This window comes from Rattus norvegicus, chromosome 5 (genome assembly GCF_021556685.1).
Source record: "Rattus norvegicus strain SHRSP/BbbUtx chromosome 5, alternate assembly SHRSP_T2T, whole genome shotgun sequence".
Classification (NCBI taxonomy): domain Eukaryota; kingdom Metazoa; phylum Chordata; class Mammalia; order Rodentia; family Muridae; genus Rattus; species Rattus norvegicus.
This window is the reverse complement of record NC_141538.1, coordinates 13,448,779-13,473,942: the sequence shown is the minus strand read 5'-3', so window position 1 is coordinate 13,473,942 and position 25,164 is coordinate 13,448,779. Positions and strand designations below refer to the sequence as shown.

Here is a 25,164-nt window from a genome sequence, read left to right as displayed (position 1 = left end):
CTATTTGCATTCCCACAGTTGAAACCTAGGTTGTGACTTCCGGGGGAAGGTATCTCCGGGCAGGTTCTATAAAACTCTAAGTTGCTGGGTAAAGAGTCCCATACAGAGATGATTATTATTTGATGTTGAATTGAAACAAAAGATGAGTTGAGAGATCTGCCTTGCCACGGCAGTTCACTTCTCTAACTCTGTTATTGTCAAGCTTCAGAGAGATCACCAAGGCAGTGTCTACCAGACTCTGAATCAGGGCTCTGGATCTGCTTCATCAGAGCCCCAGAGTCCTGCTCGATGTGCAAATGAAACCAGTCTTCTTTCTCAGGACTCCAGGAAAAGTTGGAAGCCTCGCATTTAGACTACTCCATGTCTTAAACACAACACAGTGTATGTGAACCATGAGCATTAAACATTGTGTTCTAGGGCTTATTTGGAAATAATTAGTGTCAAGGCAGAAGGGATGTAATCCCAGTGGAATTGTAGACTTAGGCAAATATTTAAATGCAGAGAATTTTGTGTGAATTCCTTGGCATGCCTTCTTGACTGACTTGCTGCCACTCGCTTAATTGCTCTGAGAAGGCTTAATGTCCAGTTATGAAATTCTAAAAGAACTTGTTGATAGAGCCTGTTAAAAGATATATTCATGTTGATCTTCAGGATAGAAGATTTAATATTTAAAAAAAATGCCAGAGTTTTCATAATTGCACATTCCCAGCAAGCCATTTAAAGTCTGCTTTTCCTGTTGGATAAAACAAGGACTTGGGGAATGACTGGTCAGGCCTGCTGTGAGTTCCCAGTTCCTTTCCTATGCATTCAGCAACACGCTCCCAAAAGTCATGGAGGACAGAAGAACAAATATCAGATGGCTAGGTGGTGTCTTTCTTAGTTTACATGTTCCCTTCCAACTCTTATTTTGATTCAGTTTTATGACTTCCAGGATTTCTTTCAGTGCTTGAAAAATGTGCTGGGTCCTGTTTACGAAGAAATGTTTATAATTGCAGAGGTGAAGTTTAAGGTTTGCTTGCACGAGACATTACCTGTTTACTATGTGGTCAGTGTGAAATGTAAACGAGACAAGGACAACATTCTTGTCATTGCAAAGCTGAAAAGAAAAAGACGAGGAGCATGCTGGGGTGAGGGTTTGGAAAATGCTCAAGACAAACAAATTTAAAATTAAACTGAATAATACTAATAAAATGAATATTAAAACTACAAGAATCAAATGTCTTTTTCCTCCATGGCCAACTATATATAACTATAAAAATTTTCAAATTAATAAAAATTATCAAAAAGCTGTAAAGTGGTTCAAAATTATAATCACATATACATATAATTATAGTTTTTAATAAAAATTAAGGTTATACCCAATCCTTTTTATTTGTTTCATTTATTTTGATTACTGCAAGAAAGTTGTGTTATTATTTTGTAGTTAGAAAATCTGGAGTACGGACTAGATGAATCAGGAAAAACAAACAGCACTGAAGCCGATGATGGGTAAGGTCTGGGAGCCTCCTTGTTTGATTTTGTTTAAATAGGCTTTGTTTTTAAAACAGAAGTGATAATGTGCTCACAGCCAAAACTTTAAAACATGTTGAATGTACAGAAGTCTCATTCCTGACCTCTAGACAGAAGTAACTAGTTTGCAGTTTTGGAGTCTTCTGGCCATTTCTTCTCAGTATTAACATACATTGATATATGTATATATACATATATATGTACATATTATATGTGCATATATATTTACATGACAATATGCCACTTTGTGAATTATTTTCATCATCTTTTCATGAGTACCACTCATGTATACATGTATATATATTTATATTTGTATGTTTATATATATCTATGTATAGTTTTTAGTACAATCATATCTGACTGGGATTTTGCCATCAAAGTTTGCAACATGAATGCACCACAGTGTATTTTATGATTTCCGTGTGGGTAAATCTTTAAGTTGTTTCCAGTTTTATTATTTTAATGAGTATTTCTGTGAGAATATAATCCAAGGACAGATTCTCAGAAGTAGAATTAGTGAGTTAAAGGAAAGCCCACTCTAAGTGTGACACATACTGTCAGGATGTCTTCAGGCCTGCTTTGTCAGTCATTGTTCTTGTCAGCAGTGCTTTGGGGATGATATTTGAGGATATTATGAGCAGTGTCTTCATCATCATCCACCTCAAATGTACAAATATAACATGCCAAAGATAAGGATTGTTATTGTAATTTTTATCTTTTAAATGTCATAGCCAGAGGCACCCTGAACGTTATGTGTCCTGGGAAATTACATACCTTTACTAGGCTCATGGTGCAGAGTTCTCAAGATAGACAAAGCAGTGATGATCTGCTGGAGAATCTACAGTTGAACAATATCCTCAGGTTTTGACATGACCTTTCCTGGCCACTAAGTAATTTATGGTTAATGTCTTGAGAACATAAGCTAAGTTTGCTAAGTGAAAACTTCTCTTCCTTTTTAAACCTTTTAGCTTAAGGCTCACTATATGTCAAGCATTCTTCTGCATTTAGGCTTTAGTGAAAGCTTAATTATAATTAAGAATTTCAGTCTAAATATTCTAAATTCAACACCCCTCCCTCCCCAGCCCCTTTCTTTCCTGAAAGCTGGGCATTAAACCCAGGACCTTGCGCCTGCTGGGCAATTCTACCAGTGAGCAGCTTTCTTAGCCTGGCTCTCAGCCTCATGTCTACCATAGGCCTATGAAGAACTCTGACCTAATCCCAGAAACTTAATTTTTTGCTTCTTATGAAAAATGAGTTTGGAGACATAGATGGGAAAGAATCCTTCCTGAAAGCAGTTACTGGCAGGTGTGTCTGAGTGTGATGTACTTATCTCTCCTTCCCTCCCTCCCTCCCTCCCTCCCTCCTCCCTCCCTCCTTCCCTTCATCTCACAGTGCTAAGGGAGTTACTTTAGAATTTTTGAAAAGGTCCTTTTGCCTTTTAAGTTGAAATGTCATTTTTCATTATATTTTGGTCTTTCTATGCTCTGCAACACTTAAAATTTAAGAAGCACCTGATCTTAAATCTTTACCCTTGAATTTTGAGGATCAGGTAGAGGAGTTAATTCTTATAGACTTGATCATTTTTGTCTCTGCCTCAGCATTGTAATGGAGGAAAACTTCTCAGGTAGGAGCAACAGCTCGCAATAGACATTATTACAAAACTATTATTCTCAGCGATTAGAAGTTCAACCTTCATTTTTTAAAGACTTATTTACTTTATTTATGTGAGTACACTGTTGCTGTCTTCAGAAGAAGGAGGCATCAGATTCCATTACAGTTGGTTGTGAGCCACCATGCGGTTGCTGGGACTTGAACTCTGCTCTTAACCGCTGAGCCACTTCTCCAACCTTCAGTTGTATTTGTCTGCTTGCTTGAGAAGAGGTCTCACCACACAGTCTTGGCTGGCCTAGAAATTCTTATGGAAGTCTAGCTAGTCTTGCCCTTTAGGCAATCCTCCTACCTCTGCTACTCAGATACTGGTATTACAGGTGTGCGCTGTGATACCCGGTGGTAAGCTTTGGTGTTCTGTACGGAACTTTATCTTACTCTGCTCTGTACCGAGTCATCTTATGACACGAGGTTTGACCTCATAACGTCTTCCTTTGTTCCATACAGGCCTTCTTGCATCGAATGAACCAGTGTGCAGCAGCTAAGCTCGATAAAAATGTGACGGAGGAAACAGTGAAGGTGAGCAGTGGCTTTGGCCCCTCAAACCAAGCTCAGGCGCCATGAAGGTGATGTCCATCACCTTCCGTTCCTGCAGGGTCCTTCCATTTAGTGTCAGCTCCACTGTGACTTCCTGTAGCAGTGACTTATGTTGATAATTTGAAAGAGGGAGCTAGGGATTGAGGAAGGAAAGGAAGAAGACAGGTTACATGTTGTAGAGAACTCCTTTTCGTTACCAAGCTCATGAAACCATTTGAAAAGATGATGAAAAATAAGGGTAAGAAGGAAGACAAGAACTTCAGGATCTGTAAGGAAGTTGGGCCATGTGGCAGAGAGTTGCCAGAATAGGTCAAGAAAGCCAGAAATGGGGAAATGGGAATTCCAATCTCTACAGTCTCTAATGAGCAAGACTTGGATGGTCCACCAGAAGACCTAATAGAATGTAATGACACAACCCAAAAGTAAACCCATAAGCATTTCCTGTAAAACGTAAGGAAGGGGTTCTGGGACGGAGCTCAGTGGTGGTGTGCTCTCAGGTAACTATGGGCATCATGGGAGTCAACTGGGAAACACTGGAGGCAGAGGGCTGCTGGAGAGTATGCTGTGCTTGAGGGTCTGGGTTTCACCCCCATCCCACCCTCATACACATCCCCAGCCGTCACACACACACACACACACACACACACACACACACACACACACACACACATACACACACACACACACTCACGCAGAAGAAGGGTAGGTAAATAAAAATTAATTTTTCTAAAGCGGCTGCTGATTGTGCTAGCTTACTGTTTTGTTTTACTAATAAAAATCCAAGGATTTTCTGACTCTATTTCCTTCTAGATTATACATCTAACTTGCAGGCTTTTCTACCACCGGAACTTCAGTTAACAAGCTTTTGGGTCCAAAGGAGTCCAACCTGTGGTTGAAATGGCCTCCAACCCTTTCACTCACGGGACTCTGGGTGGAAGAAAACATCTGTGCAGGTGTTTCAGGGCAGGCAAAGTGTTGTTAGCCTTCTGCAGCACCCGTGTCTGCCATCCGAGTGCAGCACAACGACCCTGCAGTTGAGCCAGCTGTGACTTCTACACACCAGCACCTGGCAGAAGCAGGAGGGCAGCTTCATTCCAGGGTACCTTTCATAGTGTCAAGGACCTCCCTGAAAGCCTGTCAGCAAATCTGTCCACATTTTTGCTTACAAGCATTCTGGAAAGAGGCTAGGACTGGAAGGCTGGGATTTTCACACACACACACACCCAACACCCCCGGCTTTTTCCTGAGTGTCTGCATAGTGTCCTCATCCCCAGGGTCCTGTGGAAACTGAAAAATCCCAAAACTGTGTTCTGCTTTCCAGATGGGAGTATGAGATGCCGTGTGTAGCTATCTGTCTAGGATAGACATGTCCTCGTGGGCTTTTTAATTTAACTTTTCAAATTTGCTTCACAACTATACTTACAGTTTTTATTTGTGCATTTATTTTACAGATGTTATTCTCCAATATCGAGGAGATCCTCGCCGTACATAAGGAGTTCTTGAAAGTTGTAGAAGAATGCTTACATCCGGAACCCAACGCGCAGCAGGAAGTGGGAACCTGCTTCCTTAACTTTGTAGGATTGTTTTTTCCTGTTTATTTTCAAACTCTTGATTTTTAAGGATCGCATTTTGGCAGAGTAGTGTGTGTGTGTGTGTGTGTGTGTGTGTGTGTGTGTGTGTGTGTGTGTGTGTGTGTGTGTATGTGTGTGAATTCAGCATGAGAAGTAAAGTCGGACACCAGAAGTTTGGGGTCTTTTAAGGCCAATGAAATCTTGCCCTCAGAGCCAGAAAAGGGGAGGAGCCTCTCATCGTCCATTTCACTCAAAGGATAAACAGCCTTTTCTTTTTCCTGACAAGCTAGTTCTTCGCATCCTCTGTAGCTTTGAATTCTAATGAATATTCAGCCCGTTTCATAATGAATGGATTTTTATGTTTCGCTCAAACATAGAACATTTTTCTTTTGAGGCAGAAACTTCTCACTCTTACAATGACGCTGCGAGCCCTTTATTGGTCAGAATGCCCCCTTGTTAATTGGCTGGTAGCGAACCTGGAGATGAACAGACCCTGGCTTCCTGTGACTGATTTCTCCTCCAGGGTGGCTGCCTAGAAGTTTGTTTGCAATGCTGTGGAAAGATGGAGGGGCAGGAGCTCAGTAGTCTGGAACATGTGCCTTGTTATCGGTTTCGAGTATTTGTGTAGGATAGCTAGTTAGGTAATCAATTTGCAAAGTAAGAAGTCTCCTGCTTAGTGAAAATTGTTGTTAAGAACTAAAGGATTATACTTTAAGAACAAAATTTTAAGTTATTTTTGATCCCATTGGTGGTTATTTTCTGAATGCCCCTGAATCAAATGGCTCCTTTAAACAAGTAAGCTCCCAAATGAAGCTTTGTGTGTGTTTCCACTTAGTCTTGCAGTTTTGTTGTCTATGTGGGATGCACTGGTTCTTTTTCTAATCTGTATTTCATAAAGAGAACTCTATCGAAGGGAGATGTTCCTCAGCTCTGAGTGGATTACACTATGCATTTCTTGGTTGCGGCTAGAAACTGTGATGTTCGGATCCACTTCCTGAAGCGTTTCCGTTCACAGAAGAATCAGACCCCCCCCCCGCCCCCCCTGCCAGCTGGAGAAGCTCTCATTCCAGGCCAGGGCTGCTCATGGGAACTCTGCGCCCTGACAGTCAGCCAGCTCCTTAGTACCACATATGACTCTCTCACCCATAAGTGTCGCTCAGTTTGCTCAGCTTTTTCTGAACTTTACCCTTGTTCTGGCTCATACCGTCTCTTGAGACAAGTAATTCGATACATGTGCCACTGGCTATATGAAATAGTGCCTACTATTCCACTGTGTGTCTTTGAAACTACAAAGGACACCCGTCTGTTCCGATATTGGATCAATAAATTACTTGTGTTTTTCAGCGGGCTCCTTTGAGAACTATTACTTATAACCCCTTTGAGAACATTCTTACAGATGGTAAGAGATCGTGACCAGAGATTGTGATAGCAATATCCTTCATTTTTGGAAAGAACCCCCTAAGACTGAAGCTGTTTATGTTGTTAACTGACACTAGAAGATCTTGATGGATCACATCTCTGTCCATCACTGGCCTGGCCATTTCCAGTGAATGATGCTTTTGGGATCTCTGTAGACTTGTTCATTTCTCACAGAATAAAGGCAGTTTGACAGTAGCAATAATACTATTTCTTGACCTTTCTGTCTTAAACACCTTTCTATGAAGCAATCACTGGGATGTTGTAGCTTAGTTATTTGTTGGTGGCTATCATATTGTTCATCTGCATCCTTCATCAATACAATCGCCAGGATTGGTTAACATGAACTTCAGGGCTGTGTTTTTTATGATTCTTCGTAATTTGTTGCATGTTTCTTCTCTTTCTCTAAAGTGACTTGTCCACAAAAAAAAAAAAAAAAAAAAAAAAGCTGTGTCTGAATTCTCACGGCAAAGGGAAAAGTTTTGCCATTAGCTCATTTATAACTTGGTAAATTTCTTATCTCTCTTTCTAGGCCATATTTATGAATGGGGGAAATAAATAATATATATGTGTATACATGTAGTATATCTCTTGAGATATTGTTCTTTCGTAGACTTTAGTTATGCATATCACATGGGTCAAATTTTCAAAGTGGTATGGGGTCATTCTTATTTTTTCCGTTCTTTAATTAACAGAAAGACAAGTTTCGTATCTATGATGAGTATTGCAGCAACCACGAAAAGGCACAAAAATTGCTTCTTGAGCTGAACAAAATAAGAACAATCCGGACGTTTCTTTTGGTAAGTGCATGTTCAACTGTTACTATATATTGAGGGCCCTACGTGTAAGAATGCATGTGACACAATCTCCTCTGTTACTTCTTAGTACATGCACACTTTGAAGCTAGTCCATGGACAATCCAAACATCCAGATCTGGGATGAGTTTGCGTGTGACAAATACCACTAATGCCCTCTTCTGGTTGACCTGTAATGTGTGTGCAGTCTCCTAGGTTCCTGGTGAGCAAAGAATTTAGGTCATAGTTCACCTTTGCCTTACAACATCAGCTCCCTAGAGATCTGCTTATGCCTTAGAGGATCGGAAGTGGGCGGTCACAGGAAGAAAACAAGTGTAGACCAGTGGCTTTCCTACCTATACACATCCTTATTCTGTTTTCATGAAAGTATCAGGATTCAATGTCAACTTTCTTTAAGGTAGCATACTTAAGGGCATGTTTTGACGGCTGTGGGGTGTCATTATAAGCATCTAATTAACTGATAGGAGTTGGTGGGCCATCCCCACAAAGTCTAGTTTTAGAGTACGTTCATGTCCTCATACATCCCCTCTCCTGTTTCTTCATATCCCCTCCCCCTCATTTGTTCTAGGCCACACTGATTACTTTCTATATAGAATGGCCTTTTCTTAAAAGCAAATTCTTTTAGATAGTCTTACTGTATAGGGCAGGCTATCCTTAAATTTGTAAGCTTTCTGCCCAATATTACTCTTAGGTGTTGTGATTAGTGATCAGATTTCAAGTTTCTGTAGACTTTATACAAAGAAACATACGGTGTAGTCTACTGGGCATCTGCTATTTAGCAGTTTCTTTAGTACCTAGCTTTATGTCATGTATTTTATTTTACAATCATTATTACTGAATTATATTGCATTGTGTAGATTTGCCATATTGTGTTAATCTGTTTTTACCAATTAATGAAATCAGGTGTGATTTATTGATAACATTTGCCATGAATTATGAACATTCATGTAGTAGCCTGTCTGGGAGGCATAAATTTTCATTCTCTTGCATAGAAACTAAGAGGGAAATTGGTGGGTCATATGGTAAATTTAGCTAAGAAACTGTGGCTCTGTTTTCCACAATGGTCAAGCCATCCCCAGAAATCTGTGCTTAGATTTTGGGTTTTCTGTCCCTTGCCAACACTTGGTGTAACTAACCTTATGGTGAAAGCCATGCTAGTAGGTATGTGGTATTTCACTGTAGTCTGAATTTGAAGCTAAGAATGCTTCTTGTGCTCACTAACCATGTATATGACTTCATTGGTGATGTATTTATTTAAATCTTTTGCATATTTTTAACCAAATTGTTTATATTCTAGAGACTTACAAATGTTCTTAGTTTTGGGAGCAATTTCTGTATCAAATATATTACTTTACAATATTTCTTCCCAGCCTTGTTTTTCATTTTTTTAAAATACTGCCTTTTGAAAAATCTAAAGTTTTAAAATTTGATGAAATATAACTTACTTATATCTTCATTGTGGCTATGCTTTTCTTGTCATATTTAAGAACTCTGTACCTAGGTGTGTGCTTATTTTATGATTTTTCCTAATGTTTTATTCTGTTGGTACTGCTATCTTAGTATCATTTGGGGACAATTCATGTTTTGGGTGTAGTAGTGTTTGGGGTCTTTTCTGTTTGCAGTGTCTTGCTACCTGAATTCAGGCAGGTTATTTCTCTTTCTTTTCCTTATTACATTATCTTGATTAGAACCTGTTGTAGATTGCTGAATAGAAACACTAGGAACAGGCGCCATTGCCTTATTGCTGGACTTAGCAGGAAATCTTTGTAAGTTGTAGATTGTTCTCATAAATGGTCTTTCTAATGTTTTTATTACATTCATAATTTTGAAAATTTTCATTATTACCCTTCCTTCCTGTCTTCTTTTATTTCTGTTATTCTCAATAAGGGCATTGAAGTCCAGGCTCTGTGCATGCTGGGCAAGTAGGTTTGTCACTAAACAACATCACATCTCTTACTGAACTACATCCTTAGCTCTTTTTCTTTAATGTTGACAGCTATGACTTATTCATGTGTGTGTGTGTGTGTGTGTGTGTGTGTGTGTGTGTGTGTGTGGTATGTGTTTATGTGTGTGTGTGGTATGTGTGTGTGCATGTAAATCTATATATATGTGTTATTGTTTATAGAAAATAATGAAGTTGTGAATTATTTATATTCACTTATCCACCAAAAAAGGGAATATCAAGTTCACATATTATTCTCTTTCATGGCCTTCAATTTTGTCCACTTTTTCTTTATACTTTGTTGTTATATGTGTATGAATCCTGGTTATTATGCTCACTTTTCTATTTAAACTTATAAAACAATAACTTTTGCCTCAAATGCTAGTTTTTGATAGTCTATTTTTCTTGTAGTTATGATAAATCCCTTGGTGTTTGAAATTCACTCTTTACCTCTTATTGAGCAGTTGTTTATGATATTTTAAATGTTCTAGTACACAGCACATAGCCAGCACTTCCTGTCTTGGCGTGCTCATTTTTCTGTGTTTTATATTTGCTACAGATTGTCACCTCAACTCCTGTAGATTTGACCCTGACTGGCAACCTTTCTTGTAAAGACTGACCAACCCTAATCTTTCGTAAACATCCTTTTTTCTGGTTTATCTGGGAATGTCTGTGCCTTCATTTTTGAAGGCTGGTTTTATTGATGGAACTCTTGATTGCTTCTTTTTTTTTCCTAATTTTGACTTGGGCTCCTCTGCTGCACAGCGTCCTTTGCTTCTGAGGAGAGTGAACCTGTCCTTTGTATATTGTTTACAAATGACCTCAATTTCTTCTCGTCATTCTTCATACTTGGCCTTTGTCTTTCCATAGTTTAATTATGTTGCAATTAGATGAGGATAATAACATTTTAGCATGCCCTAAGTTGAATGTGGTTATGCTTCTAGCCACTTGTGGGGAAGAGGTGTGAAGATCTTTTGAGCTTAGGAGCTGAAATCTAGTCTAGGCAACATGGTCAGACTCCAAAACTCCAACTTAAAATAAAATGAACAAAATGTAAATTGTGAAGTTTATAAGCATTATTAAATACAGTTACCATAAACCAGTGGTTGTGGCACATGTCTTTGATCCTAGCAATCAGAAGCTGTGGCAGGTGTATCACTGTGAGTTCAAGGCCGGCCTGGTCTACAAAGTGAGCTCTAGGATAGCCAGGTTTACATAGTAAAATCCTATCTCTAAACACAAGAGAAAAAAAATCATATACTTTATTTCTTTTCATTACCCTTTGTGCATACATTAAAATGAAAGTAATAATTATTAGTGTTTATTATTTTGTGTGTATAGATGTCTTTGCCTGCATGGATCTTTAGCTACCACCCATGGGTGCTTGTGTAATCCTGAAGAGGGTGTCAGATATTCTGGTACTGAGTTACCGATGGCTTTGAGTGAGACACTATGCAGATGTTGGGAATCAAAGCCAGGTCCTCTGGAACAGCAGCTACTGCCCTTAAGCCATGCCCTGCTGAGCCATCTCTCCAGCCACCACATCCGTGTTTTCTCCTGTTGCCTTGGAATTGTTTTTCCCTAATCTTTTTTTTTCTTTTAATTCTCTGCCTTTCGCATTGGATGATTTATATGAACTTATTTGTAGCTCAATGAAGTTCTTTTTTCATTTGATGTCTGTTTGATTTGGCTCCTCTGCTTTTCTCGACTGAGCATTCCTATTCTCTGCTCACCATTAATTGCCCTTCAGCTATTTAAGTGGTTTAAGCTATTTACAACTCTCTGAATATACTTATGATGGCTGTTTTCAAGTCTTCGTTAAATATAATATCTGCCTATGTTGAACAGTTTTTATTGTCTATGATTAAGTCAAGTTTTCCTGATCCTTTGTGTATCTCATCATTTTTAAAACGAATTATTGTGTATGCATGTGTGTGTATATGTGTGTGTGTATATGTGTGTGTGTATATATATATATATATATATATATATATATATATGGAACATACAGAGAGAGAGAGAGAGAGAGAGAGAGAGAGAGAGAGAGAGAGAGAGAGAGAGCTGAGCTATCTTCAGACACATGAGAAGAGGGCATCAGATCTCATTACAGATTGCTGTGAGCTACCATGCGGTTTCTGGGATTTGAACTCAGGACCTCTGGAAGAGCAGTCAATGTTCCTAACCACTGAGTCATCTCTTTGACCCCTATCTCATAATTTTAAAATTAAAAAATAACTTGACATTTTAAATAACTTAATGGCAACTCTGGAGTTGGTGTTTTTCTCTCTGAGATTAGTAACTGGACTTTTGTTTTTTGTTTGTTTTTGTTTTTCTTTTTTTCTCTGTGACCTGCGTAGACTCATCTGAGTTCCTGTTTCTCTACAATATCTCTGCTTAGTTTATTTTCCTTGTTTAACATTGTTTGTTCAGTTTACCTTCCTTGTTTAACATTGTTTAGTAAGATCTGTCAGAGCTACTCTCTCAGGAATATGTATCCAAGTAGGAATATGGGTTGAGGGTAGTTAAAGGCCAGGTGATTTGTAAGGTGCTACAGACTTCTTCCTCAGTCCTTCTTGCATGACCCTTCCCCCACTTTCAGCAGCCAACAATAAATGCATTCTCTCTGCCATCCGTATGCTTTTAGATTATCAATGTTAAATTACTGGCTAGTATGCTTGAAGGCCTCATATAACTCTAGTCTCAGGCCCACATTATGGAATGTGCTAGCATTTTGGTCAACACTCCTTGGTATAAGATTTTTGCTCTCTGATGCTCCATTTATAAAGTATAAGAACTCCCCTGTTTTTTTCAGTGTGTCTTCTCTTAAGCAGTGATCGCTTAGGATGATACTTAATCGTGAAATCCTATTGGAGAAGTCACAAGTCAAGAATGTGGGATTAGGTGACTCAAAGCATATGCCAGCAGACAGAATCTGTCTTGATAGTCCATATCCTGAAACTAAGTGAACATAGGTTACTGGATGGCATCAGGACATTCTTTATATCTCAGGTGTCAGTTTTCTCATAAAATGAGGCACAATTCATACAATTATCCTTTAGGATTGATATAAGAGCCTCCAGGTTTGAGATGATGATGGTATTATCTTGGGCCTTTGCTAATGCTGTTAACTGAAGAACATTTTAGTGTCATTACTCTCCCTGAAAGTTAGTCAGTAGATATACTTATTTTTATGATTACAGCACAGCTCATGTACAGCCCACCACAATCATTAACTCAGAAAATGCTCTGCAGACATGCCCGCAGACTGATGGAGGGAATTCTTCAGTTGGTTCCCTATTCCTAGGTGACTCTAGTTTATGTCAAGTTGATAAAACCCAACCAACACAAGTACTTGCTGTGTAAGCATGGAGATAATCCAATGGTCTGTTCTCTAGGACTCATGTAAATGCTGAGTGTCCACATAGAAGCCAGCCTTAGAAGATAGAGAGACAGGATTCCCCAGAGCAAGCTGGCCGGAGTGACCAGTCATAACGGTGAGGTTGGTTTCACTAAGACCTTGTCTCATTGAGTAAAGTGAAAGAGTGATTGATAATGATTTCTGACATCAACTTTGGCCCTCCACACATATGTACACAAACCAGTGTGCATGCTCACTACACAAAGAGGTGTCCACAATATGCAAGAGTACATACATGTACCCCCATTGCCATCACATGTGGAAAGGAAAAGTTAAAACTACTAGGACTTTTCAGGAGTCTTCAGCCAGAGCTGCTAACACATATTGCAACAGAATACTCCGAAGTAGTCATGGAATAGTATGAGGTGTAAATAATTGTGTCCAGGGATTTCCCCCAGGAAAAATGACATGTGTACTTTGAAGAATCTTGGCTGCACTGTCTGCTGTGATGTCTAGATTAAGTGATCATTCCAAACCAGGTACACATATTGGTGCTGGGACTTGGCTGCCCCATCCATGCAGGGGAGGACTTGGTACCACTGCTGTGCTGCTTTCATAATGTTTTTCTCTCAGCTCTTGGTTCCTCCTCAAAATTCATATGGAATGTTATTATAAAATAGTGACAGGAAATATTCTGGCCTCACATTGCAGCTGTCTGAGGCACTTCACTTTCCTGCCTGATGTGTAAAGTCCACTTCTGTGTGGCCACCCTGGCAGGCAATGCAGAAATCAGTTTCAGGCAGGTCTTACTCTTTGTGCATCTGTTCAGAAGACCAAAGGCCGGTTACCCCAGTGGATTTCTCTTTACCAACCCTTCCTGGTGAGCTGAAGCTGTTTCATGCCCACTGCCCTGTAATGGCTGATATGCGCAGATTTCTCCCTTCACATTGGCAGTATGGAGAACCTCTCTGACTTCCTTTGAGATTGGCTGACTCTGGGATCACATAGCAACAGCAGGAACAGAATGACTTGGAATCACCAGGTTTAAGTGTTTCAGTTTGGCAGAGTGAGTCACTCTGGAGTGAGTTCAAGTTGTGTCACTAGTGAGCAATGAAGCTCGACTTTCACAGAAGAATTCAACTTCTCTATGTTTGCTTTTCTTCAACAATGATGACTTTCAAAAATTACTTTATTTTTTATTCCTGTGCATGTATGTGTGTCTGTATGTGTATGTGCCTGCTTGTCTGTATGTGTTCATCATGTGTGCAGGTGCCTGTGAAGACCAAAAGAGACCATCACATCCTTTGGAACTCAAGTTACAGTTGTGAGCTTCCTGATCTGTGTTCTGGCAACTGAACCTGGGTCTATTTGCAAAAGTAGCAAGTGTCCTTAACTCTCTTAAGTGCAGGTCCATCTTTCCAAGCACAACATTGTACCTCCTATAAACAAAATATCTGCTTTGTCTGTTTCTCTATTTTTCTTTTCTCCCCCTTTTCCTTCCCCTTCATACTCACTCAGAAGAATTTATGTAAATTAAATTCTAAATATAGGTTCACTTTGGGTTCTATAACCAATGTGGAAGACTGGGTCTTGATTGCACCTTCTAACATGGTATTTAAGGACATGTATTTTTCACAAATGCGCAGCATAAAATGTTATGACAGAATAGTTCACAACCTCAGGCTTGCAAGATGTACTTATGTTTCTTTTCACCACAGAACTGCATGCTGCTTGGAGGACGGAAGAATACAGATGTGCCCCTGGAAGGATATTTAGTGACACCGATACAAAGGATTTGCAAGTACCCTCTCCTTTTGAAGGTATTTTAATTATGTGCAGTGTTTTTTATTGTCTTAGTATTTGGCTGTTTTTTGAAAACCCATATCTTTTAAAGAAACCAATATTATAAAAAGAATAGATTATAATTACTGAAAAAAATAGCTGTTTTGTCATAAATTCCTGTCTGGAATGGGAAACAAACCATTGGTAGAAAGACCATTAAAGGATGCGTTTAGTGTTCTCTGGAGCAAATATCCTGTTTGAGCTTCATTTAGATTAAATGGATTAGCTTTAGAAGACCCCATTAAATCATTGTGATTGGCTTCCATAGCACTTTAGCTATAAAGAACTTTAAATAATCCTGCTGTTGATCTATTTTTGGTTTCTCCATACTTTGGTGACTTGATGTTAATGAAATTAAGGTTAAAATTACATAATTTTAAAGCTTTGTCTGCTGGGTTTTTTTGTTTGTTTGTTTGTTTGTTTTTTGTCAACTTGACACAACTTTGGGCCATCTGGCATGGAAAGATCTCTTGAGAAAATACCTCCATTAGTTTGGTTTGTGGGCAAGTCTGTAGGATGTGTTCTTGTTTAACAATTGATGTGGGAGGGCCCAGCCACTATGGGTGGTGCCACTCCTGGGCAGATGGTTCTGAGTTGTATAACAAAAGCAAGCTAACAAAGCCATGGGAACATGCTTGTTAGAGTGTTTCTTCATTGCCTCTGCTTCAGTTCCTGCTTCCACGTTTCTGCCCTGACTTCCCCTTATTATCCACAATAAGCTGAAACAAACCCTTTCAAGTTGCTCTGGGTTATGGTGTCTATCACAGCAATACAAACCCAACTAATACACCTGCCTTTTAAATAATTATTGTAAGTGTATGTTGTAGGCCACATGGAACCAGAGAAGATAGAACACAGAGTGAAGGAGCTTCGATTACTAACAGTAAACACTACATGGAGACCAGGGAGTGAAGCAGGAAGCCTGAATGGTTACTGTACTTGCAGTGCGGTTTCACATTCCTTTGACTGTCTGTCATACAGTAATAGTTTTGCCGATCTATCTTCTAGAATTTGCCTCAGAAATATCCAATTTCTGGGGGAGGGCACAGTGGGTTATTGAGAAAGGGATTGCAAAATCCACAAAAATCCAATGAGAGAAGTGACACTGTAACCTACGTAGGAGCACTTATGATAGTCAGGTGGAAATAACTGTGGCAGAACCAGTGAGAAATCACTTCCCAAAGGAGATAGCCCAAGTCATCAAATTTGGGAAGGGTTGACATTTTGAGGATCAGTTTGAGCTGGTAGCTTCTTGGGATCTCTTGTTGTTTCAGGAGAACCAAAATCAGTCCAGGACTTTACACAAGTATATTGGAGCCATGTGTATAGTCTTATGACTCCACATGCCTTGAGGGTGGCTAGCATAACAAGATATTGGCTCTACCAAAGGAGGTGGACAAGGCTTATGATTGGAGCCCAATGTCTTGATTTGTATGAATTTTTCTGGATAGAAATGGAGAGGTCCTTCATTTCCTTCTCTGAAAAATCCTGTTTCTGGTTCTGACGGATCTGTTGGAATTTTGACAGCTGATGACTAGAGTCACCAGTGACTGTTTTAGGGTCTGGTCAAGGTCATTGGTGAGGAAAGCTTTACTGTAAATGGATTAAAAACTCATGACACTTGGTAATTAGACTCATTCCTAAGTTTGAGCAGGGCCAAGGCAGTATATATTGCCCATGGGGCTTGAGTTTTCTGATCTAGCTTCTTTAGGTGTCTTTTAGGAGATTTGTAGCCTGTTTAACTTTCCCATAAGTCTGTGTCTGTCAAGCACAATGTATATGATACTGAATTTCCAAGGCTTTAGTCAGACCCTGAGAAATGAACAGGCCCATTTTTAAAACTGTAAGGACTTATATGCTCACCCCAGCTCTGAGACAAGACACAGTTTTTTATATTTATTATAGATGCTTAAGGCCTTTTCTTAGGCTGTTCCCAACTAGCTCATGTGACTTACTAACCTGTTTATTCAGTCTAGGTTTCTGGCATGAGTCCTATTAGTCTCTTTCCATCCCAGCCTGCTTCTTTCTCTGTCTGATTGGCAAAATCTTCTCTGCATCTGACTCTTTTCCCAGAGTGGTTCTCTTCCTGGAATTCCCATCTTCCTTACCTGTCTTTGCTATAGGCCATCAGTTTTTATTAAAACCAATTAGAAGGTGACAGAGGGAGTGTTTACAAAATATGATGTAGCCAGATGAGTAACAATACCAAAGTCAGTCTGTACTCAACTCTGCTGCATAGAAATCAGCATTTGAATGGTACAAAGAAAATCTTTACACAGAGCACAAAAAGATCACCTTGACAAAATGTCATTCTGGAGATGTTTTTTGTTTTTGTTTTTGTTTTTGTTTTTCAAGATAGGGTTTCTCTGTGTAGCCCTGACTGTCCTGGAACTAGTTCTGTAGACCACGCTGGCCTTGAATTCACAGAGATCTGCCTGCTTCTTTCTCCTCAGTGCTGGTATTAAAGATATTTGCCACCATGATCTGGCTTGGAGAATTTTGAGTATTCCAAATCTAGGAATCATTTCAGAGAACAATACTCTAGCTAATTACTTTAGAGAATAACATCCTAGCTGCCTTTGTTTTTCTATTTTATATCCTGTAAAGGTATCTACTAAGACTAGGGGATATTTGTAATTTTGGCCACCAGGCACATTAGTTAAATCTAGTTGCCAGTCTTCCCCATGGTAGGTATCCTGTCTCTGGTGCCTGAAGCTAGAGATACCATTTTGAGGGGTTATGTTGATAAGAAAGCTCACATTCTTCTACAACTTGATGGATCATTTCCTTTAGGCCTTGTCACTTGAACGTTCTATTTACCAGGATGAGTGTACTTCCTTGTTCCAAATGCTATATTTGGCAAAAGGCTTTAGAACTTCCATTGTCGGGTAATGATAGAGTAATGATTAGTTGTTAGTTCCCATCCTTGGTGAATTCTGATTTTAAAAACTAAAACCAGGTTGGGGATTTAGCTCAGTGGTAGAGCGCTTGCCTAGCATGCGCAAGGCCCTGGGTTCGGTCCCCAGCTCCGAAAAAAAGAAAAAAAAATAACACAAAAAAACTAAAACTAGTTTCTCAAGGGATTCGTTGGCGTTTTCTCATTGTAGCAAAGATTCTTCCCAAAGGACAGGACATTCCTTGATCCCCAGTGCAGCCCACTTGTCCTCAGAACCTATTTCCCTTGCCACTAGGTCTTTTCCTTTCTGATGTACAGGACAGAGGATTGCAGTCACTCGAATGATCAAAAGGACTGCATTCCAGAGTCTAAGAATTCCTTGAGAATACTTTATAAGGGTCTCTGCTGTAGGTCGGAGGAGGCATCTTTCCTTCCGTGTAGTTATGTGGGCACGGGGGATAAGGAGGCCATGTTTGGAATCTGTGTAAATGAATACTGACTTTTTCCCCCTTGGATAGTTCTAGGCCTGAAATGAGAGCTTTCAGCTTGGCTAGTTGAGTAGCAGAGTTTGGGGCTATTGGACGTGATTTGCGTACTTTGAAGTCAGTGACTATTCCATATCCTGCATGTCAGATTCTTTCATTCAATACATTCTTTCATTCTATACAAAGGAACTTCCCTTTGTATAGAAGACCAAGTCAGGGTTTTCCAGGGGTTGATGTAAGAGATCAGGATGGGCTACTATGCAATTAATTGTCCATAGGGACCTAATGATAGGACTGGAGAGGTTTTCCTTCCTTTTCTGAGAGATAGATGGTTCAGTTCAGGCTTTGATAAACCTTGAATGTAATTTCAGTTCCCTCCAGCATGAGAAATATTTAAGCCTGATATTTAAGGAACGTATTGTGGGTTAGATTTACAGTGGTTCTTGACCTCTTTGGAGTCAAAGGACCCTTTCACAGGGGTTGCCTAAGATCATAGGAAAGCACAGATATTTATATTATGATTCATAGCAATAGTAAAATTATAGTTATAAAGTAACAATGAAAACAGTTTTATAGTTGGGGGGGGGGGTCACCACAACAAGAGGAACTGTATTAAAGTATCATAGCATTAGGAAGGTTAAAAAGCACTGAGTTAGAAGTTTCTCTTCTAATTGCAAATGACTCAGTGTGATCAGGCATGTGAATTGTGAGGGGGCGCCCGAGGATAGTCTTTTGAGATTCTGGAATTAGGAGTCTGACAGGAGCAACTGCTCACAGACATCCTGATCAGCCCATGGCTACCTGATGTAATTCCTTAGCTATCTATATGACTTGAGGAAATGAACAATACACTGGGTTACTATACCAGAGCTGTTCCTTGTCTCAGCTATATACTGGTGAAACTTAGGCTTACTAGGCAAGCCTAAGACAGGAGTCTTGGTTAATGTCTTTTGAAGTTTCTGGAAGGCTTGCTATGACTCAGGAATTTATTTATCTCTGGTGAATTCTTAAGATTAGGTCTCCTTGAGAGCCTGATTTAGAAGTGTACTGTGTAACTAGGGATCTAAATTCTACAATATCCTATAGTTTCCAAAGAGGGTTTAGGGGAACAGGTTTAATAGAGCAGGAAGACCAAGATGGTTCAGACTCATTCTGTTTCTAAAGCTCTGGTCCCCTTTGGCAAGACAAGGCCCAAAATAGGCACCTTTGGAAATTAAAGAGGAGTCTTCTTTCTGGATATGAGGTTTCTTTGGTCAGCCCACATAGGAGATCATCTACATATTGGATCAAGGTATTCTTCAGATAAGTTCATCCTATCAAGTCTTGGGAAAGAATTAAGCCAAATAAGGCAGACTGTTTCAGAACTGCTGCAGTGGGACAGTAAAAGTAATCTGTCCTGCTCTGCATGGGAGGTCTTCAAAAGCAAATAGAAATGGTGATTGGGTGGCCTGAGATATTTAAGAAACTCTCTTTAAGATAATAAGAATGATATGAGATATGAAGAAACTGCTTGTGGTGGTGGAAGACACACCTTTAATCCTAGCCCTCAAGAGGCAGAGGCAGTTTGAATTTGAGGCTAGCCTGGTCTACATAGTGTGTTCCAGGACAAGCAGAGCTATTCAGAGAAACCCTGTCTTGAAGAACAAACAAACAAACAAACAAGATCTGGCCCTGACCCAGGAGTCTTTTTCAGGGAATCAGGGTGAGGAGAGTGAGAATTAGGAACAACTGGATGGGATGGAGCCACTCTATCTAACAGTATGATCTAACTGATCATACAGAAACCTTGGACTGACTGATTTGCTAGGGCTTTGCTGACACCAAGAATAGGATGTTCTGTGTGCTGGGACAATCAGCCAATCATCCTTATTTCATTATCCCTTCTCAGACTTCAGGCTTCAGGAGACATTGTCTCTGATCTAGAAAATAGGTAGGACCTTTAAGATACATAACTACAAAAGCGGCCATTTTAACCTTCTCTATAGTGTGTACTTCCATCTCTCTATGCTGAAGCCTTGACCATTGCTTCCCATTGAGACAAGCGGGAGTGCTCTGCCCTGGAGGGAGAAGCAGTTTGACCTGGAATCGAGACAAAAAATTTCTTTCCAACAGAGGAGTCAGGTAGGGTATGGGGAACTATCATAAAGAAATGACAAATGTGGAGATCTCCTCCTTAGCATGCAAGCAGTTGAGCAAAATATATTCCATGGGCTTGCCTAATGTACCCTGAATTGTTGTAAACCTTCAGAACTAGGGACCAGGAGAAAGGGACAGTGGTAAGAATCACATCCCTGAGTCAGTCATGAATCTAATCTTATGCTCTTCACAGTTAGAAACTCCTTAAGGTTGTTGATCATGATGGGGACCAGAATGGAACTCCCATGACTGCCAGACCTGTCATTGTGGGGAAGGTCAACTGGGCTGGAAGGCACGGATGTTGCCAGTAATTTCTCTTACAGATGGGACAGGGTCCAGAAGGTCTCTGAGGGCATTCCCAACAGGAAGTGGCCTTCTTGTGAAGCAAGCCCTAGGCTTAGTCTTGTCTCAGAGGTTGGGGGGGAGGGTGGCACTTATCTAGTTGACTTCTGTAGTGACCACTAACTCCCACGATACTCTTTCCCTTCATGGTTCTATCATAAAAGGACTAAGTTTATGACCTGGAAAAATAAAACAAAACAAAAGCCTGCTAGCGTTTTGTCTGGGTCTGATACCAGTGTCTGGAGCTTTTTATGAATGTCTGAAGCTGGCTGAGTTAAGAGTGTGGCTTTTAGGATTACTTCTTCCAGTGATTCAGGGTGCATGGAAACCTCCTAGACTTTTTTGATGTGTATAACAGTGACCAATAAAGAGTTTAGATTTAGTTTAGTCTTCTTAGGACCATCTACTACACAGTAAATAATGTCCTCTACACTTTCATAGTGGTCATTTGGCTTTCAGAGATGGGCTAGCCTTATCCCCCATAGGGAATTTCTTGTTCACTTTAATCCCTGAGCAGTGACAACATCATTGCTGCTAAAAAAGAGACCAATCTAATACTCTCTTGTTTTCCAAAAGGCTAGTGTTAGTCACATCATCGCATCTCTCTAGCATAATTCATATATCTACTTCAGTTGCTCAGATGGTTGATCATACTGTTTTGGATCCTTCCTATAACTTTCCAGTTCTTCCTTCCTCTGTGTTACTCAGCTCTGCCAGGATAGAGGAGTCATGAGCAAACATAACTCTTCTGTCTCTCCTGATTCTTTCCTAAGAGAAATCATCCTTTTGGGTGTTAGGAGAGGACACAGATAATTCTTTTGTTTCTTCATGGAGTAAGAATTGCATGGGTATGGAGGTTAATAGGGGCTTAGGTTTCCCAAAGATCATAATTGACCCTTGGGGGCTGTTTTCTTACTCGTAGGATTTTTCTGGGTAAAGCTCTTCTAATTTATCTGGCTCTTCAGATCATCTTTAAAAGTCTATGACTAGCCATAGACTAGTAGTGGTATCCTACTTAATGTGGTCACTATCAGAAAGTATCAGAAAGAGACTCTCCTTGGCTTCTGTTGAGTCAAAATAAACTCCAGTTAAATTTACCCTTAAACAGAGCCCTTGTGGAATGCTTTATCCTCTGTGAAGGGAGTCTCCAGATTAGGTCCCTCAAATCTAGTTATCAGATTTTTAACTTACCCCACCTTCATTATTTCAGGTGTACCATGGTAAGAGGAACTATCTGGACTCTAGTCACAACTCTCTAGAAGGGTGGCAGTTAGCATCCAGATTATGTAACAGTCCAATAAGTGTTTAACTGTTCTGTTTATGGTTTCTTGTGTTCTGACCTAGGGGAGGGGAGCTAAGAGCCCAAGAAGAGCCTGTTTTTGTCATACTAGATAAGACCCTCAAAAGATCCCACTCAGTCAGAGAAGACTACATACAACCCTGACAAGCTCCTATGTAGCCAAAGAAGACTATATAGGATGCTAACAAGATTCTCCACAGTTAGAGAAGACTAGATAAGACACTAACCAATACTACCCAGTCAGAGAAGACTATGATTGTCAGGATAGACAATGTAGTCTCATTAGGACTAAAGTTCATGAAGTCTCTTTGGAGCCAGCTGCCTGTAGCTAATTCTAAGAGCTCTTTAACCTCAGCCTCTGCCAGCTGTGAAGCCTTCAGCCAGATCTCTCTGAAAGAATTCTCTCACCCTCAGAAGCAAAGGAATTAGGGCTAGGTCTGAAAGTGAACCCTCCTTATCAAGGAAAGTGGAAAAATAAAATTACTACTCTGTGCTTTCCACCATAATTTCAATGTAGCAGTGGTAGCCCTCATGTTCCAGGAGGAGGAAGGGGTGACATCCGACTCAATGGTCACCCCACTGCATGCTTCCGTGGTTTGCTTCAGTTTATCCTCAACTCAGTATTTAGGTGATCATCAGAAGGATTCCCAGGCAAGTCTTCCAGAAATGTTACTGTCTAGTCAGGGAGATTCTCACATACAGTAGGCACCAAATTTTATTCAGGGTGAAGAAGCAGACACACAGAAGTCCCCCTCAATAAGTGCAGAGGGATTCAGAAACTGGATCCTCAGGGAGGGCTTGAAGTTTTTAATTGTTTTTGGTACTATAGAACAGGGGCTTCTTAAACAAAGATGAGGCAGTTTAGGAGTGTTTGGGTGTGGCTGGTTCTGCTTCTCTCTCTCTCTCTCTCTCTCTCTCTCTCTCTCTCTGTGTGTGTGTGTGTGTGTGTGTGTGTGTGTGTGTTGAGAAGTTGTGGGGTGGCGGTGTACCAAGCCTTCATTCTGGTTGGAGAGGCCAGAGTTTTTTTTTTTTTTTTTTACCATCTGGCTGTTTACCTGTAGCCTCTTTTCCTAGCTGTCAGCCTGTCAGGTTGCTTACCTGCCTTCAGGATATCTTGCCTTAATTGCTCTCTGCCTTCATTTTTTTGAGCCAAAGTCTCTGGGCCTGAAGCTTATCAACTGGGCTAGCCAGATGACTAACAAACTTCAGGGATCCTCCTGTCTCTGTCCCAAACCCCTACAGTGGAGTCATAGGTGCAGACCGCCACATCTACTTTTGATACAGATTCTGAGGATCTGAGTTTGGGTCCTCATGTTTATTCAGCAGGCACTTTATGGACTGAGTCACCTCTGAAGGTTGTAAAAGCCTTAATTTTTTTGAAAGAATGATTATTACAAAGTAGGTCTAAAGTTGCTTGGTTAAGCTATGGAAAGTCTTATGCTGAAGCAAAGGCAGGGACCTCCAGCTGCAGTTTTGGCATAGCCTTTAACATGCAGTAACATGTATGTAAGCTGCATATAAGCATGACTCTGTCTGTTCCGAGTCCTTACAGATTCCAGGCTAAGGGACTCAGTGGGCTTATGCACCCACAGGTACCCTTATCCCTGATCTCTGTTGCAATCCCAGACATTGTCAGGGACAGAAGGAATGTTAAGTGTATGTTGTAAACAAGTGGTTGGTTGTTTTAAATCACTCATTGCTGATTAGGAAGGAAACAAGTGTTTAAATTTAACTCTTACAAAAACAAAAGAAAACCAACACCAAACCTAACATGATAGATACAGTCTTGCCTCACATGCATGACAGCAGTTAAGAGGCTATAGGCAGAGGCAGAAAGATTACTGTCATACACACAGAAAGAAAATTATTTACTTATGTATACAGATAAGCTAATGCTTGAAAATTATGCTTGTATTGTCTTTGAGTGGTTTCATTTATTCAGACGTAAGTATTAAAGCCTGAGGTTATGGTGTGAATTAACTTAGAGTCTGAGTATAACCATTAGAATTATTATTTGATTTGTTTTTGGGTCGTTTTGTTTTTGTTTGTTGTTATTTCACATGATCTAATTCATGTCTCAACTCTTTGGTTGACTACCATTCCAGGGGTCATATCCTGTTCTGAAGGTCGAAGTTCTCATTTCCCATACAAACAGCAGCTCCCTTATTTCATTCTTGGTTTGTGCTTTGGGGATGGAAGTTTTATTTATGTTTTTCTTTTCATTACAAATATCAAAAGCAGAATAATCTGTAATCTTTTAAGTATATTAAAAGGTCTTTTTAGTTGTTGTTTAGAAGTATAAAATTAAACATCTTCACCCACTGTCTAGACATTAGTGACCGCACTGTTTCTTAATTAGTCATTTGTTTCCTTATGGCAGTTGTCATCAACATGGCACTAACATAATTAGAAAAACTCTAAGGCATAATTTCAGAAAGATTTCTTTTTTCATTTCTCAATATGCAATGGGAAAACAGACAGGTCGTAGTTGTCTTATTGTTGAATATTTTGAAATAAATTTCAACCTTGTATTTAATATGATCTGACATGAAAGGAATACACACATTAGACTCCCAATATGAAGTTAAAATTTTTATCCTGGACTTCAAAATCATAAGACAGACATACAACCTCAGAAATAAATTCTCAGAATTAAAGCCCCTTTAAAGTGTGTGAAATGAAGACATCAGCCTATAGCTCTCAGAAGATGTTACAAATAGGGATTTAATTCACTTTTCAAATTGTGGAGCCTGTTTATTTGTAGATCTGTTAAAAGAATCTGAGATAAAGGAAATTAACCTATACAGATATGCTTCTGTTAGAACAGAAGTCCGATTTATAAAACCTAGGATGTGATCCAGGTGAAAGAGTTGATGATTTGAATCAAGAAACCTCCTTCTGTGTCTAAAACACAGGTAAGTTTGCGGAAAAGCCACAGTTTCTGCAAAAACTGAGCATCAAAATAGCGCTCAGTCATTGATTTGACCTTTTGCTTTTGATCTCTATCTCAGTGGAGGCTGTGATGTCATTTAGCAGACTGGCTGTCACAGTCTTTGTCCTTTTCATTTCCTGGTCAGTCTGAAGCTGCTATACCCGAGTACTGGAGATCAAAGGGTGGTTTATCTTTGTGTATCCACAGGAATTACTGAAGCGGACCCCACGGAAACACAGTGACTACACAGCAGTGATGGAAGCCCTCCAAGCCATGAAAGCTGTTTGTTCCAACATTAATGAGGCCAAGAGACAGATGGAGAAACTGGAAGTTTTAGAAGAGTGGCAGGCACACATTGAAGGCTGGGAGGTATGTGCACTTTTCTCGACTCTTCAGTTTCATACGGCTGTGGGGT

General features: G+C 39.9%; 1 protein-coding gene across 1 annotated transcript in view; it reads left to right on the top strand.

Annotated features, from left to right (window-relative positions):
- Prex2 (phosphatidylinositol-3,4,5-trisphosphate-dependent Rac exchange factor 2) overlaps positions 1-25,164 on the top strand; it is a 319,598-nt gene that overhangs the window by 61,107 nt on the left and 233,327 nt on the right. Inside the window, 5 exon segments of the mRNA NM_001393795.1 lie at positions 3,625-3,696; positions 5,166-5,288; positions 7,397-7,501; positions 14,535-14,636; positions 24,957-25,118. Coding sequence (NP_001380724.1) covers positions 3,625-3,696; positions 5,166-5,288; positions 7,397-7,501; positions 14,535-14,636; positions 24,957-25,118 — 564 coding nt within the window.